This window comes from Rhineura floridana, chromosome 11 (genome assembly GCF_030035675.1).
Source record: "Rhineura floridana isolate rRhiFlo1 chromosome 11, rRhiFlo1.hap2, whole genome shotgun sequence".
NCBI classification, from domain to species: Eukaryota; Metazoa; Chordata; class Lepidosauria; order Squamata; family Rhineuridae; genus Rhineura; species Rhineura floridana.
This window is the reverse complement of record NC_084490.1, coordinates 1,808,334-1,822,946: the sequence shown is the minus strand read 5'-3', so window position 1 is coordinate 1,822,946 and position 14,613 is coordinate 1,808,334. Positions and strand designations below refer to the sequence as shown.

Genomic DNA, 14,613 nt, shown 5'->3' with positions numbered 1-14,613 from the left:
CAGGCTGATGTTCTGCACCCTGAACCAGTCAAGGCCTTGAGGGGCTTCTTGATTACCTCGTCTCCCAGCACACACACACACACACACACACACAGTCTTATACAAACTGGGACAAAGCTGGTAATAATCTGTAGGTTTATTTATATATAGAATTGACATCTCTTTAAAGATAAAACTCCAGATCAAACAGGATCTCCCTGGTATGGAGGTGGCCCTCCAAAAGGCTGGCCAGCTCAAGAAAGGCAGCTTCCCTGCTAGCTTCAATACCAGCAAGCAGGAGTCTGCATGGGTTCTCCCATCACACAACGGGGAGGGCTCTGGCTGGGGTTCAGGGAAGAGGTCAGGCTTGCTGAAAACTAGCAGGTTCTATAAAGCTGGCTCTGTCTTTCTCATTCTCCAAGCAAGCACCACTGTGTGTGCCCCAAGGCAACCAACCCAAGCTGCTTCTGTGTTCGGGCAGAAGAAACAGTCCCGTCCCAGGTGGGTGCTCCTGCCAGCAGTATAGGCTTGACACCGTGCACCCCTTTGCTGGCTGTGCAGACTCAGGCACAACCCCCCAGCAAAGAGATGGTCGTGCAAGGAAATGGCCCCAGAGGCTCTGGCGTAGGAAGCGAGGAGGAAACACCTCAGAGGTAGGGGACGGCTCCCTTGCTTGCCTGTTGTTTGATCCCGGAGAAGAGAGGACCAGCAGTGGAGCCAGCCTGGCCAGGCCACCCTTGCCTCTCCAGGCCAGCTGAAAGCTCTTAAGTGGCAGTCCCTCAGCTAGGCCTGCAGATTACTGCCTGCCCCTGCCCCCTTTCAAGTGACCTCTCATCCACTTGGCCAACCTGCTACTTCTCAGGTGCAGCTAGACCTCAACTCCCATTGGCAAAAAATAGCACACCGCAAGAGTCGCAGTCCAACAACAGCTGGAGAGCACCAGGCTGGCCAACACTGCAATAGAGGTGACAAGCAGGGGCCCACAGACATCACTTGTTCACATCTGAATGTTTCCTTCTTGAACAGAAACAGAGGAGCATGCTTTATGCTCAAGGAGAGGCCTTTTTCGAGGAAGACCGGCCCTTGGCCCTGTGACTCCGCCGTGCCTGTGCTAGAACCCCCACCCCATCCTTCTCTCGGCAACCCTGGGCGTGATCCCATTGCCTCTGCCAGAGCTGGGGAGCCTGTAGCCCCCTTGCTGTTGTTGGACTACTTGCGCTCATCACCCCTAACCACTGGCCATGCTGGCTGGAGGAGAGGGCAGCTGGAGTCCACCAGCAGCAAGAAGGGCATGTGTCCCCCATATCTGGGCTAGCCAAGCACCTGGACTCGCTTTTCTCTTGACATCTCCAGTGACGTTACAGCGAAACAGGAAGAAGAAAGCCCACCTGGTTACAGCTGCCATCAGAAACCTTCACCTCGCCCACCACCACACCCAAGAGCGCACCCCTCCCAGTCCGGGTTCTGTTCCAAGCGATTCGCTGCTGCCCTTTGCCGTCAAGTGCGCAGTTTCCAGGCCCCTTGGTGGGCCAAGACAACTGAAGGTGCTCCCACGCCCGGCCCAGCAGCTCCATCTTGCTCGAAAGCTGCAGGAAGACAAGGCTGGCTGGCTGGCTCTGTCCCACGCGGGAGAAAAGACGCCTCTCTTCCTCCCTTCAAAAAAGCGTTCAACGTTCATCTGCGCTGGCCCACCTCCCCCAGCAGCGGCTGATCCAGAGAGGAGGGGGCAATGGCCTGGGAGTGGTGCTGCTCGAGCCAGAGCCCAGTCTTCAGGGTGCACCACCAGGGCAGGCCTTGTGGAAGAGATAGATGGGGCGTTGGAATCCTGTGGGGAGAGGCAAGTTGAGGAGCTGGAGGGTAGTGGAGCAGGACCCACGGCCCAGCAGCAGTGGCTGGTCTGGTCTGCACAGAGAAGCCACCCCCCACCCCCCTTAAGCCCCACCATCTCCCCTTCCAAGAGCCTCAGGCTGGACTGTGGGAAGGGGACCAAAGGACTGGCCCACAGCTTCAGATGGGCACAGGGGAGCCTCACCCCCTTCCCAATGGCAGGGGCACCCTGGAGAAAGTAAGTGGCTTGGGACTTCGCAAGTGCCCCCTCACTTTAGCAGGAGACACCCACCTCCCTTGCAGGAATGGAGCCAAGCCCGGTCTGGGATTTGAGAGGACCTTTATTCTTAGGGTAACACAACTGGAGGGTACCTATGGCGCGGCTGTAGACCCGAAGGTTGGAAGCCTTCCCCGCCCCCACTGCCAGAACCAATGGGATCCGTTCAGAGGCCAGTGCCACCGGATGCTGAACCCCCCCCCTCACCTTTTGACGTGTTCCTGGGGGTTGCCACCAACTCACAGCTGGAGAAGCCAATTTCCGGTGAAGTCAAGTATGAGGGAAACTGGTCGGGTTTCAGCTTGATGCGATAGTAATGTCTGCAGATTATTTCCTAGGAAAGGGAGGGAGGGAAAGGGTCAGTGCCAGCAGCCCACACGAGGCAACTTCAACAAGACATTGCCAACCCCACCACTGCTAAGCCAGCGCCCTAGAAGCCACACTCCCTGGCACAGCTTAGCCCTGGAGTAGTACAGTAGACGGGAAGTCCCCAAGCGTGTACAAAGTGCTCTTCCCTTGCAGCAGAATACACAACCAGCTCTGACACATGCAGGAGGGCACATTAAATCTCCACCTTGGGGCCTCTCGCTTTGCTTGGCTGTGTCCAGGCATACCCCTCTCAAGGTTAATGTGGCAATCCACGGCTGCCACGACCCCCTCCCGTGGCAACCCTCTCACTCACCGTCAGGTTCTTCCTCTTGCCATAGGAGGACCAGGCCTGGGGTTCAAGGACCAGGATCCCGCCCGGGCGCAGGTGGCGGTAGAAGCGCTTGAAGAGGCGCTTCAGCCCCTCGTCACCCCAGTTGAGGTGCACCCACTTGGTGAGGCTGAGGCAGAGGATCACATCATACTCGGGCTTCTGGGCCTCCAGCAGCTCGTCCCGCTCCAGCACGTAGTTGCCCTGCAAAGAGGGGGTAATATCAGAGAAGGCCAGATTAAGGCTAACCCCCCTGGACGGCCCTCTCCCCACCACCCAGAAGCCCCCAGGCCCCTGCCTGCCACCGGTGGAAGGCTACAGCAGCCTCTCCAAACTCAAGAGCGGGGACAGCAAAGTCGGGTGCAACCATCCAGACGCGACAGCAAGAGAGAAAAGGTTATACTGGGTTGTATCCCATGAAGTCCTACTCAGAGTAGACCCACTTAAGTTAGGCGTGACTCTATTCTGGAGTGGTGGGCCTACCACTGAATACCACCCACTGCCCACTCCTATCCCCAAACCTTCAACAAAGGTGCCCAGCAGATGGCGCTTTCATCTGACAAGGGACCAGCCCTCCTCCAAACTCTGGAAGCTGTTGTCCCACCATCCCCACAACTAGCTGCGGGGCAAGGCGAGGGGGCCTGAAGCGCCATCCCCAGGCAGGACACGCTCCTCCCCAACCTGCTGGTCCCTCCTGCCTTGGAGTAGGAAAGGCAAGGGGGGGTCCTAAGAAGGCCCACCCCCTTGGGAGAGTCCAAGTGGGTGCAAACGCTGGGCACAGCTGCATTAAGTCACTCAATGCACCTCCAGAAATGGTGCCTAACGGAGGATGCTCTGCCCCGGCCTCCACGTTCTTCCTAGTGGGGAGGCCTGGAAGGGGACACGGGGTGCTGATGCCCTGAGGAGCACAAAGGGCCTTTGGGCAGTTACCCAACAATGCTGGGGGGAGGGGAAGGCAGTGTGACTACAATTCTTGGCAAAAAAAACCCCGGTTGTTTTTTGATAATGGCAGAAATCAAGCTGGTTGGAGAAGTGGCTTTGGTGCAGGGGCTGGAATTGGTTGATGGCAAACAGCCCCACCCCCACCCCCCTCTGCAAGGCTCAGCTTTGCTTAAAGCCCAGGGTGGTTAGATGTGAAGCTCGTTGTGTCTTTCCTGGCAAACCACTTTAGACTGGACAGCCAATCCTTGACCTGGAGTGGGACGCAGGACAAATAATCCCCAAGCAAGACCTGCTAGAAGCCCCTTTCCTCCTCCTGCTGGAGAGGCGGGAACGCAGCCAGGATTCAGCCCAAACACTCTTGCAGAGGCTGCACACTCATACCTGGACTCGGAAGGCAGAATGTCCCCAAGCGGAAGCCACAGCCCTGTTGCTTTTCTTTACAGGGGCAGAATGGAGGAATCTGACATATTTTTCCAGAGCAGCAAGAGCCCAACTCTCATGCCCCTTCACACACTCTTAACACCCCTCCCTGCCTATACATGCCAAGGGATCTTTTGAGAGTTCCTCCGTTTACAGCTTCTGGCCTCACCGCTGCCCCGGACCTAGGGGAAGCCAGCTAGGCCCAGCATGGCCAATATGCCTGTGGGTGGAGCTCCAGGGACAAAGTTAACACTTTGCAGAAGACACCTCAGCCCACAAGGCTGGGATCCCCCTGCCTGCAGCGTGCTCCTCCCCTATGTGCCAGAGGGCCACCCAAGGGCCTGCTCCGACAAAGGTCCTTGCTTAAAGGGAATGGTCACTGGCTAGACATGTGCCAGTCAGCACTCCAACCTCTGTATGTGTTGTTAAGGCAGATGAGGGGGCTGAGGACTTGATCTCCTTTTTGGGTCCAACAATATCATCCATTACCCCTCCTCCACGTCTTCTAACTGGTGCTATCTGGTATCAGAGCGCCCTCTAGTGCCAATGCTTTGCATACCCAGGTAAATCTAGGATGCCATCTTGCCCATCCAACCCCAATGCTGCCTGCTCTGGCCTAAAGTGATGCTCCAGGATTCTGGCAAAGATTTTCCCCCAGCATCTGCTGCCTGACAGCTTTTCACTTGGAGGTGCCTGGCTTTTGTGAAGTTCACTGTCAAGTCAAAAGCACAAGGATCAAAAAGGCACCCTCCCCTCCTCCAAAAGCTAAACATCATTTTCTCCGCCACCGGAAAAGAAACCAAACCAGCAAGGGCGACCACAGTTTAATCAAGGAACCACTGAGATGCCTTATCTTGTGCTTGTAGGCCAGATGCCTTCAAACCACCCCCCTTTTTGTGACAGAGACACCCAGATTCCAGTGCAGGGCAAGAGCCAGCACCCTTGATAAGACTACAGGGGCGCACACGGGCTCTGGTGCCATGACGGCAGACAAGCCACAGGAACATCAGAAAAAGGGGGAGGGGACAAAAAGGGTTCCAGGGGAGCAGGGAGACCCAGAGCCTGCTTGGGCATGAGCTCTGGAAGTTGATGTGGCTATTATAGGCTTGAAGCCTGATTATTCTTAATAACCCAATTATCAGCTGGAGGTGGGGAGGAGGTTCTACAACACTCCCATCATCCCCTTGGAGGATCTTGGGCAGGACCTTCCGGGCCTATCCCTTCTTATGGCTTAACAGAAATCCCCCTGCAACAGCTCAGGTGCAAAGGAGGTTTTCTGAGCACAACCCTTGCCTGTATTCTTTGGTGGGCCAAAATATTCAAGAGAACATCACTGAGCCAGGCACCCTGAGAGACTGTGGGCCCATCTTGACCCGTTTACTGGTGGGTGCCTCAACCTTCCGTCCCAGTATGTCCACTTGGATGAAGTCTTGACGTTTACACACACAGCGCTAGCTTCTCCTCCCTTCCACTCCAGTACCAGAGAGTCCAATCCGAGGTGGCAGCTGGGTGTTGCCTCCTCCCCACCCACCCTTCGTTGTTCCTCAAAGGCACGTCTACACATGCAAACAGGGCACTTGCCATGCCATTGCCGAGGCCCATCTACACCACAGGAAAAAAGGAAGTCAGTGTTAAGCCTACCAAACATCACACTGAGGAATGCTGGGAAGCTGAAGGAATTTTCAGCAAAGGAACGGGGTCAGGAAAGGACCAGCAACAGTTCCAAACTGGTGTCTAACAAGGTCTGAACTGGTGTATGTCAATGTTCCTTCCATCAGCACCTTGAAAGGCAGTGCTGAAAAGCCAGGCCTTCTTTGGGAAGGGGCCATAGCTCAGTGGGGCAGAGCACCTGCTTTGCATGCAGAAGGCCCCGGGTCAATCCCTGGCAGCATCCCCCAGGAGGACTGGGAGACTCCCTGCCTGAAAGCCTGGAGAGCCGCTGCCACTCAGTGCAGGCAACACTGGGCTGGCTAGTCCAAAGGATGAAGCAGTTTCCTACACTCTTCCTCCTGCAGAGGCCTCGATTCTAGCGGAATCCCCACACTTCCAAGTGAGCAGACTGCAGCACCCAGAAGCGGACTCAACTGAGGCTCACGAGCAGAGTGGCTACAGGCCAGCGAGGCTAAGAGCAGGGCGGGATTCTGCCCTCTACGGCAAGCGGGCCTCCTCTTGCCTTACCTTGACAAAGAACACGTTGTTGGGGAAGATGGTGGCATCTACCCCGTCATGGGGCACCCTTGGTGCAGCAATTGGCCCTCGGCTGGCCATGAGACAGGCCGGGAAGGTCTTCTTGGCATGGCTGGCCCCCCCGCTGCCGCCACAGCCCCCCTGCTGCTCCTGCATCTCCTCGGAAAGGTAGTGCCGGATGTTCTGGCGGGCCGAGTGGATGAGGGCCCCGTCAATGTCCACCCCCACTATTCTGGCAGGGCCCCACTTCTTGGCCACGCTCAAGGTGAGGTGCCCCACGTTGCAACCCACATCCAGCACCTCTTTGCCCTGGAACCACTCGGGCTTCATCACCCTCAGGCGGAAGTCCTCACAGTTTGGGTTGCGGTAGCCGTAATATTTACAGTAGTTGCCATACTGGAATTTGTGCCGCGACTGCCGCCGGGGCTGCTGGGCAGATGTGGCCTGGGCGTGGCGGCACCGCGGCATGCTGTGTCCCCTGTCCAGGCTGCTTCTGCAAGGCTGTTCGCTGGGCACAGGAGCCCCCTGATGCCGGCCTCCTCCTCCTCCTCCTTCTGATTTGCTACTAGTCCTGCGCCTCTTGCGATGGTGGTGGCGGCTCCCAGCGCTCGAAGAGGCCACAGACGTGCAAGACGGGGTGACACATCCAGAGACCTGCTGGCCTGGCTGAACTTCCCCAACTGTAGGCAACAGGGGCGACACCACCTCATCGCGGCAATTGATGGCTGTGTTGAGTTCATAGGGCTGTGGGGTGGGGGCCCCATTGCACGTCTTCTGACACGACTTGCACGAGGTGGGAAGAGGAGGCTTGCTGCCACCCCCCTCCATGCTGCCCATCCCCCGCTGGGTTCCCCGGTGGCGATGCCGTTTGCGCCCAGCCTTGATGGGGGACGCCAGAACCGGGGGATCCTCCTGGGCGTTGTTGAGGCTCAAGGGGTCGGTGATGTCCTTGGGGATGAGGATCTCCACGGGGTCCCGGCCCTTGGCGGGCAGCGGCGATGACTTGGGGGTCTCGGCATTGAGGGCCTGGTTGACCTCTTCGTCCAGGAGACTGTTAAGGTTGAGGGGGTCGAAAATGTTGCCCCCCAAGAGGAACTCGGAGGGCAGGACCGGGTCGCATTCCGAGTTGATCCGGCGTCGCCGCTTGAAGGCCGGGTGCTTGAAGCCGCTGCCGCCGCCTCCCCCAACATTGCAGCTGTTGCGCCTCTTCCCCCCGCCGGGGGCCCTCTGGCTGTGGGGCTGGAAGCCGTTGCGCGGCCGCTGGAGCTCAGCCACGCTGTCCTCCACCTCCTCGGCGGCCGCCGCCCTGGAAGGACCGCTTCCTTTGCCCAGAGGCCCTGGCCCTGCCCGGCGCTGGCCGCCCGGGGGAGGGCCCATCGGGGGCCCGGCAGGAGAGGAGGTGACCTCGTCGTTGTCGCCGGTCCCACCGCAGCCTGGATGGGCCCGGGGGGACTCATGTTGCAGCTGCACTAGGGGAGCGTCCGCTCCTCCGCTTTTGGGCGGGGCTTTGAGGCGAGGCGGCGGCGGGGCCGGGACTAAGAAGGCCTCCTTGTCCGCGGCCATCTCGATCATACCTTGCATGGGGCAGCGGCGTGACCTAGCGGCCGCCGGTACCTCCGGCTCCGACCTGCTCTCGCCTCAGACTGAGCTCAAGGCGCTAGGCTCCTCCCACCCCTGGGAGCCCCTCCTACGCGTGCGCCGTTGGGCTCCTTATTTCTGCGCAGGTGCGGCAGCCGCCCGGCGCGCAGCCGCAGTGGTCGTTTCCCTCCCCTCGAGTCAGGTCCCAGCGCGCAAGCACAGAGCCATCTTCTCTCGACGCCCCACCCCCCGACTCCTAGCGCATGCGCAGCACACGCGGCAGCCAAAGAAAGAACGCTTCACGCCTCCTGCTTTCCTGCGATGGCACGCTCCCCCTGCGATCGGGGCTTATATAAGCTGAGGGTGGGTTCACAGGAGGACGCACCTCCTTCTCGCAGCTGGAGCCAATGAATGTTCAGCATTGTCACTACCCGCGTGGATTTATGGCCAATCAAAATCTTTTCCATACAGCCTCTAGAAGCTGCCGTCCCCATCTTCCTCCCGCCTCTCTGCTTCCATTTTAACCAATAAGTAAAGAGGCTTAGAGTGTTTGTAGCCAATCAAGACTCAACACTCCGAACTAATTTTCTCCGAAGTGTGGGCGAAGGTCCTTGTTTGCATAGGTCAGTCTTCATCAACCGCCTGTGGCAGTGTTACCTCAGTTTCCAAAGGCACAAAAACGACCAAACTAGTTTTCCCCCCTGAGAGATATCATAATTAACAGTTTTCATCATACAGCAGCAGGTGACCACCGCGGAAAAATATGTCTCCAAAATCTAGCCATTGTTTTTGCCAGGCATTGATTTAGTCTCCTAAACGAACCTCCCAGATCTTTACGAAGCAGAAACATCGGCGCTTCATGAGTCCTTCTCTTTAGACTATAGTTTGAGTAAAAAAAGAGCTGGGGAATCAATACATTTCGCCTTTTGTGTCAAAAACACGCACACAAACGCAAGTAAATAACAATTTTTAAAAGGCTCCCAATATGGACAGTTGTTGAGGACCACGTGGCTTCACTCCCAGGTCAACGTGTGCAAAGCACCCTGGGACTTATAGTTTTCAAGACAGAGAACAAGGCTTTTGCGCATGCGGTAGAGACTATGTCAAAACACAACACAAGCTCCTTTCACCTTACGTGGAGAGTGCTGAACTTGGGAAAGGCGCTCCACGCCCTGGGCGTTTTGCCTTTGGAGTGTTTAGCTTCATGGGTACTAGCAAACAGCTCTTGACAATCTTGGTAGTGGATTCCCTCAACGTAATAATAATCAATCCTAATGATCTCTCCCCTGTTCTTCAAAAGTACACAGGAATCTGCCATCGCCCCATCTAGCTCAGCGTTACTCTTCAAGGTCTCAAGCAGAGAAAGGTTTCTTTTCCAGTACCTGCTACCTAAAATGATAGGACTTGGAAGGCATCCCACACAAAGGTCAACTAATCCAACAGCCAGACTGGTGAGGACTAGTGAGAGGGCTTTTTCAATTGTGGCCCCCACCCTGTGGAACTCCCTCCCAAATGATCTCTGTCATGCCCCCTCTATGATGAGCTTCCGCCGGGCCTTGAAAACCTGGCTCTTCAGGCAGGCTTTTGGGGTGGGTTAGGTTTTATTATTATTATTGAGATTTTTAATGTTTTAATGTATTTGTACGTTTTATTTTGTATGTTGCCCAGAGTGGCTGGACAACCAGCCAGATGGGTGACTAACAAATTTAATAATAAATAAATAAAAACCCACTGCTGACACAGGAAGTCGCTGCTCCCACACCTCTGATAAGGGGCACCCAGGCCTCTGCTTGGAAGCTTCTAAAGGAAGAGAATCTCCCACCTTCTGAAGGAGTCTGTTGCACTGTTGAACAGCTCATTATGTCTGGAAGACCTTCCTGGGGTTTTGTCTAAATGCCACCCTGGGCTCCTACCGGGAGGAAGGGCAGGACATAAATCTAATAAATAAATAAATCCCCATTTCTTGTAGTTTGAACTCCCTGGAGCGACAGAAAAGAAATTTGTTCTATTTTCTGTACTATTTATTTATTTATTATTGGATTTATATCCCGCACCTTCCTCCAAAGGAGCCCAGGGCAGCAAACCTATCAATACCAAAACAATACAATTGTGATAGCCATTCATATATTAAAAGACAGCTTTCACATAATGTCTTAGTAATCTCTTCTAGAGTGGCTATCTGCCAGATAGGCGACACACAAATTAAATCTTCTTCTTCTTCTTCTGCAGGCTAAGCATAGCCAACTCCTTCAACCATAGGGTTTGGTCTCCAGGCCCCTCCTCTTCTTTGTCACCCTCCTGTGACACACCCCATTGTGTCAACATTCTTCATAAACTGCAATGGCCACGGCACTTCCGGTGTGGTCTAAGCAAAGTAGACTCATCCAATGCTGTTCCTCCTCATGATGTGTGGCCACATGAACCTCAGACTAGAACTGCTGCAGGCAGTATTGCCTCTGAATACAAGCAGGAAGCACACTGCTGGGCTCAGATGCTGCTTTTGGGCTTCCATTGGGGCATCACTTTGGCTACTGTGAGAGCATGCCCCCCCCCGGCATGATCCAGCTGCAAGGTTCTTATGTGCTTATGCAGTTGGATTTTTAGCCACTGCATTGCACTGCTACCTGCCCTATATTTGAGCACCTACCTAAATGCACAACTAGACATTTATCTCTGTTGGAATTCATTTCATTAGTTCTGTCCCAGTCCTCCATTGTGTCAAGATCATCTTTGTTTCAGTCTTTTGAGTATTTGCTACCCCTTCTGGTTTTGTGTCATTTGCAAATTTGATGGGCATCCCCTTCACTCCTCGGCGGTGGCTGGGGCTGATGGGAGTTATTGTTCATAACATCTGGAGGGCACCATGTTGGCGAAGGCTGCTGTAGCATCTCTCTTCCCCAGTTTCACTGGTGTTGTGCCCAAATGTAATTTAATTCTTATTCTGTCACTATGACTTGATGCTTCCTACTGCCCTAATGCTATTAATGTTACTTATTGCCTGCTATGTGCTTTTTTGAAACTTGTATTATTTTTCAAGTTTGTTGTTATGTGCCTTCGAGTCGACTACGACTTATGGCAACCCTATGAATCAGCGACCTCCAACAGCATCTGCCATGAACCACCCTGCTCAGATCTTGTAAGTTCAGGTCTGTGGCTTCCTTGATGGAATCAATCCATCTCTTGTTTGGCCTTCCTCTTTTTCTACTCCCTTCTGTTTTTCCCAGCATTATTATCTTTTCTAATGAATTATGTCTTCTCATTATGTGTCCAAAGTATAACTTTTCCAATATTTATTTATTTATTTAATTACATTTCTAGACCGCCCTATAGCAGAAAGCTCTCAGGGCGGTGTACAACAAATAAAATCACAATTAAAATATGAGCAAGTGTGGAAAAAAATATATATATATAGTACAATTATAAAACATTAATAAAATTGCCATTGAGATTTATAAATTAAGATCATATTAAGTTTAGAATGTTAAATTAAAATATTTAAAAATTTACAAAATTTAAAAAGCCTGGGCGAAAAGGTAAGTTTTTACCTGGCGCCGAAAAGATAACAGAGAAGGCGCCAGGCGTATCTCGTCTGGGAGGGCATTCCATAGTTCGGGGGCCACCACCGAGAAGGCCCTAGGTCTAGTTGTTGATCTCCGGGCCTCTTTATGGGTTGGGACCCAGAGAAGGGCCTTCGACGTCGAGCGTAGTGAACGGGTAGGTACATAGCGAGAGAGGCGCTCCATCAGGTATTGCGGTCCAATGCCGTTTAGGGCTTTATAGGTAAGAACCAACACTTTGAATCTGGCCCGGAAACATATCGGTAGCCAGTGCAGCTGCGCCAGGACAGGTGTTATATGGTCAAATTTCTTTGTCCCAGTGAGAACTCTGGCCGCAGCATTTTGCACTAGCTGAAGTTTCCGAACCGTCTTCAGAGGTAGCCCCACGTAGAGTGCATTACAGTAGTCCAATCTAGAGGTTACCATAGCATGGATAACTGAGGCAAGATGCTCCTTGCTCAGATAGGGTCGTAGTTGGGCTACCAGCCGGAGCTGGTAGAATGCATTCCGTGCCACCGAGGCTACCTGAGCCTCAAGTGACAGGAGCGGATCTAATAAGACCCCCAAACTACGTACCTGTTCCTTTAGGGGGAGTGTAACCCCATCTAGGACAGGTCGAACGTCAACCATCTGGGCAGAGGGTCCTCCCACCAACAGCATCTCAGTCTTGTTAGGATTGAGTTTCAGTTTATTAGCTCTCATCCAGCCCATTATCGCGGCCAGGCAGCGGTCTAGTACATCAACAGCCTCACCTGACGAAGATGAAAAGGAGTAGTAGAGCTGCGTATCATCAGCATATTGCTGGAAACGCACTCCAAAACTCCTGATGACCTCACCCAGCGGCTTCATATAGATATTAAAAAGCATGGGGGACAGAACTGAACCCTGCGGGACCCCATATTGGAGTACCCAGGGACTCGAGTAATGTTCCCCCAGCATCACCTTCTGGAGACGATTCCCGAGATAGGAGCAGAGCCACCGCCAAGCAGTGCCTCCCACTCCTAAATCCGTAAGTCGCTCCAGAAGGATACCATGGTCGATGGTATCAAATGCCGCTGAGAGATCAAGGAGAACCAACAGAGTTACACTCCCTCTGTCTTTCTCCCGACAGAGGTCATCATACAGGGCGACCAAGGCCGTTTCTGTACCAAACCCTGGCCGAAAGCCCGATTGAAATGGGTCTAGATAATCAGTTTCATCCAAGAGAGCCTGGAGTTGGCGAGCGACCACACGCTCTAGAACCTTGCCCAGGAATGGGACATTTGCTACTGGCCTATAGTTGTCCAAATTATCAGGGTCCAAGGAGGATTTTTTTAGGAGCGGTCTCACCACCGCCTGTTTCAGGCAGGGTGGGACCACTCCCTCTCGTAAAGAGGCATTAATCACCTCCTTGGCCCAGCCAGCTGTTCCATTCCTGCTAGCTTTTATTAGCCATGAGGGGCAAGGATCCAGAGCAGAAGTGGTCGCCCGCACCTGTCCAAGCACCTTGTCCACATCCTCGAGCTGTACCAACTGAAAAATAGGCTTTTTATAACTGATTTCTACTATTTTTATTGTGCTTTACGAAATGTTGCTGCACTTTTTTCATTTCTTATATTCATTTTTAAACTGGTGTTTACTTGTTTGTGATTTTGTATGCCACTGTAGACCACTTCAGAAAAAGTCTCTTCTAAATAATTGAAAAGCAGGACAATTATGGAATGATCTCTTTGACGAGGTGTGCCTGGCGCCAACACTGTTATCTTTTCGGTGCCAGGTCAAGACTTTCCTCTTCTCCCAGACATTTTAGTATGTGTTTTTAAATTGCTTTTTTAAAATGTGTTTTTAAATTTGTATATTTGTTTTTAATGTTTTTAATTGTTGTAAACCACCCAGAGAGCTTCGGCTATGGGGCAGTATACAAATGCAATAAATAAATAAATAAAATACATTCATAATTAAAAATAAAATTGAAAAAATGTTATGATGTTTGCAACCCTTGGAACTACGGCGCTAAAAGTGCAGAGTATGCATTTCTAAAATAAGCAGGCATGCAAACAATCGTATTTCGAGACAGTTATAGCCACAACAGGAAGGGCTGGTTATTAAGTAGTGGGCAATTCTACCTAAGGCCTGTTGGAGGCTGTGTTAAATCAAGCCTTCTTTGCACTGCAATTTACGGTTTCAGGCCATGCCTCACCCAAACGGGACCTGACAGTGCATCCTAGACATGGTCAGCTAATGGGGTTTATTCCCAAGTATCTGCATGCAGCACAGCGGTGGCAGAACTTTAACGGCACAGACGACAGAACAAGCCTCGGGCCCCGTCCAGCAGACGCTTTGCTGCAAAACAAGCTACCTTGCCTCTCGGTAACGTAACTCCAAGCGCGCATTCCCTCTGGCGTCGCTATGCTTAACATTACGAAACCCCGACATTTCCGAGCATGCGCGGAGCGGGCGGAGTCATTCTTATTTTCTAACTCGCCCAGAGCAAAGACCCGGATTGGGCAGGGGCGCGTGCGCAGTTCAGCTTTCACGTGGGGTGAGGCGTGCGCGCCACGGAGGTTTCTTTTGGCGCGCTCGCGAGGGAGAGAGGGGAGGGGCAAGCGGCAAAATTCCGACCTGAAAAGAGGCAAGGCTTTCATCAGTAAATGACCTTGAATTTCTGGGAGGTAATTAGAAAAGCGCTTCAGTTTGAGTTAAGAAAAGCAACAACCAAAAGCCTGTGTCACTGGAGTACTGACTTGTAGAAAAGACTCCCTTGTTTTTTCTCTCATTAAAGATATATGACAAAAGGCAAGGCCCTCAGCGTCTGCACGTATATGCGGTTAAAAGGCCCCAGGATTTTGACATCGCCAACATAAAGCACAACAAACACGAGCATATTTTATTTTACCTCATGAAACGCTCCCCAGTGGCACCTGGATACCTTTTGTGGTGGTGTTGTTATGTGCCTCCAAGTCGATTTTGACTTATGGCGACCCTCTGAATCAGTGACCTGCAATAGCATCTGTCATGAACCACCCTGTTCAGATCTTGCAAGTTCAGGTCTGGCTTCCTTTAGGGAATCAATCCATCTCTTGTTTGGCCTTCCTCTTTTTTTACTCCCTTCTGTTTTCTTCAGCATTATGGTCTTTTCTGGTGAATCAGGTCTTCTCATGATGTGTCCA

General features: G+C 52.8%; 2 protein-coding genes across 5 annotated transcripts in view; one reads left to right on the top strand and one right to left on the bottom strand.

The window, feature by feature from the left end:
* Positions 1-118: 118 nt before the first annotated feature.
* MEPCE (methylphosphate capping enzyme) lies at positions 119-8,237 on the bottom strand. Its single transcript, XM_061588147.1, has 4 exons — positions 6,321-8,237; positions 2,766-2,984; positions 2,291-2,417; positions 119-1,804 (listed from the first exon to the last, which is right to left on the bottom strand). The coding sequence occupies exons 1-4, from the start codon at positions 7,908-7,910 to the stop codon at positions 1,749-1,751; spliced, it is 1,992 nt and encodes a 663-aa protein (XP_061444131.1). The 5' UTR covers positions 7,911-8,237; the 3' UTR covers positions 119-1,748.
* A 5,353-nt stretch (positions 8,238-13,590) lies between these two features.
* ZCWPW1 (zinc finger CW-type and PWWP domain containing 1) overlaps positions 13,591-14,613 on the top strand; it is a 38,479-nt gene continuing 37,456 nt past the window's right edge. For 2 of the 4 annotated variants that reach the window (XM_061590518.1, XM_061590516.1), the window contains exon 1: positions 13,591-13,813. The gene's annotated coding sequence lies outside the window, so the exon portion shown is untranslated. Of the gene's footprint in view, positions 13,814-14,060; positions 14,116-14,613 lie in introns of those variants that run through there. The other 2 variants (XM_061590519.1, XM_061590517.1) reach the window with 2 other exon arrangements.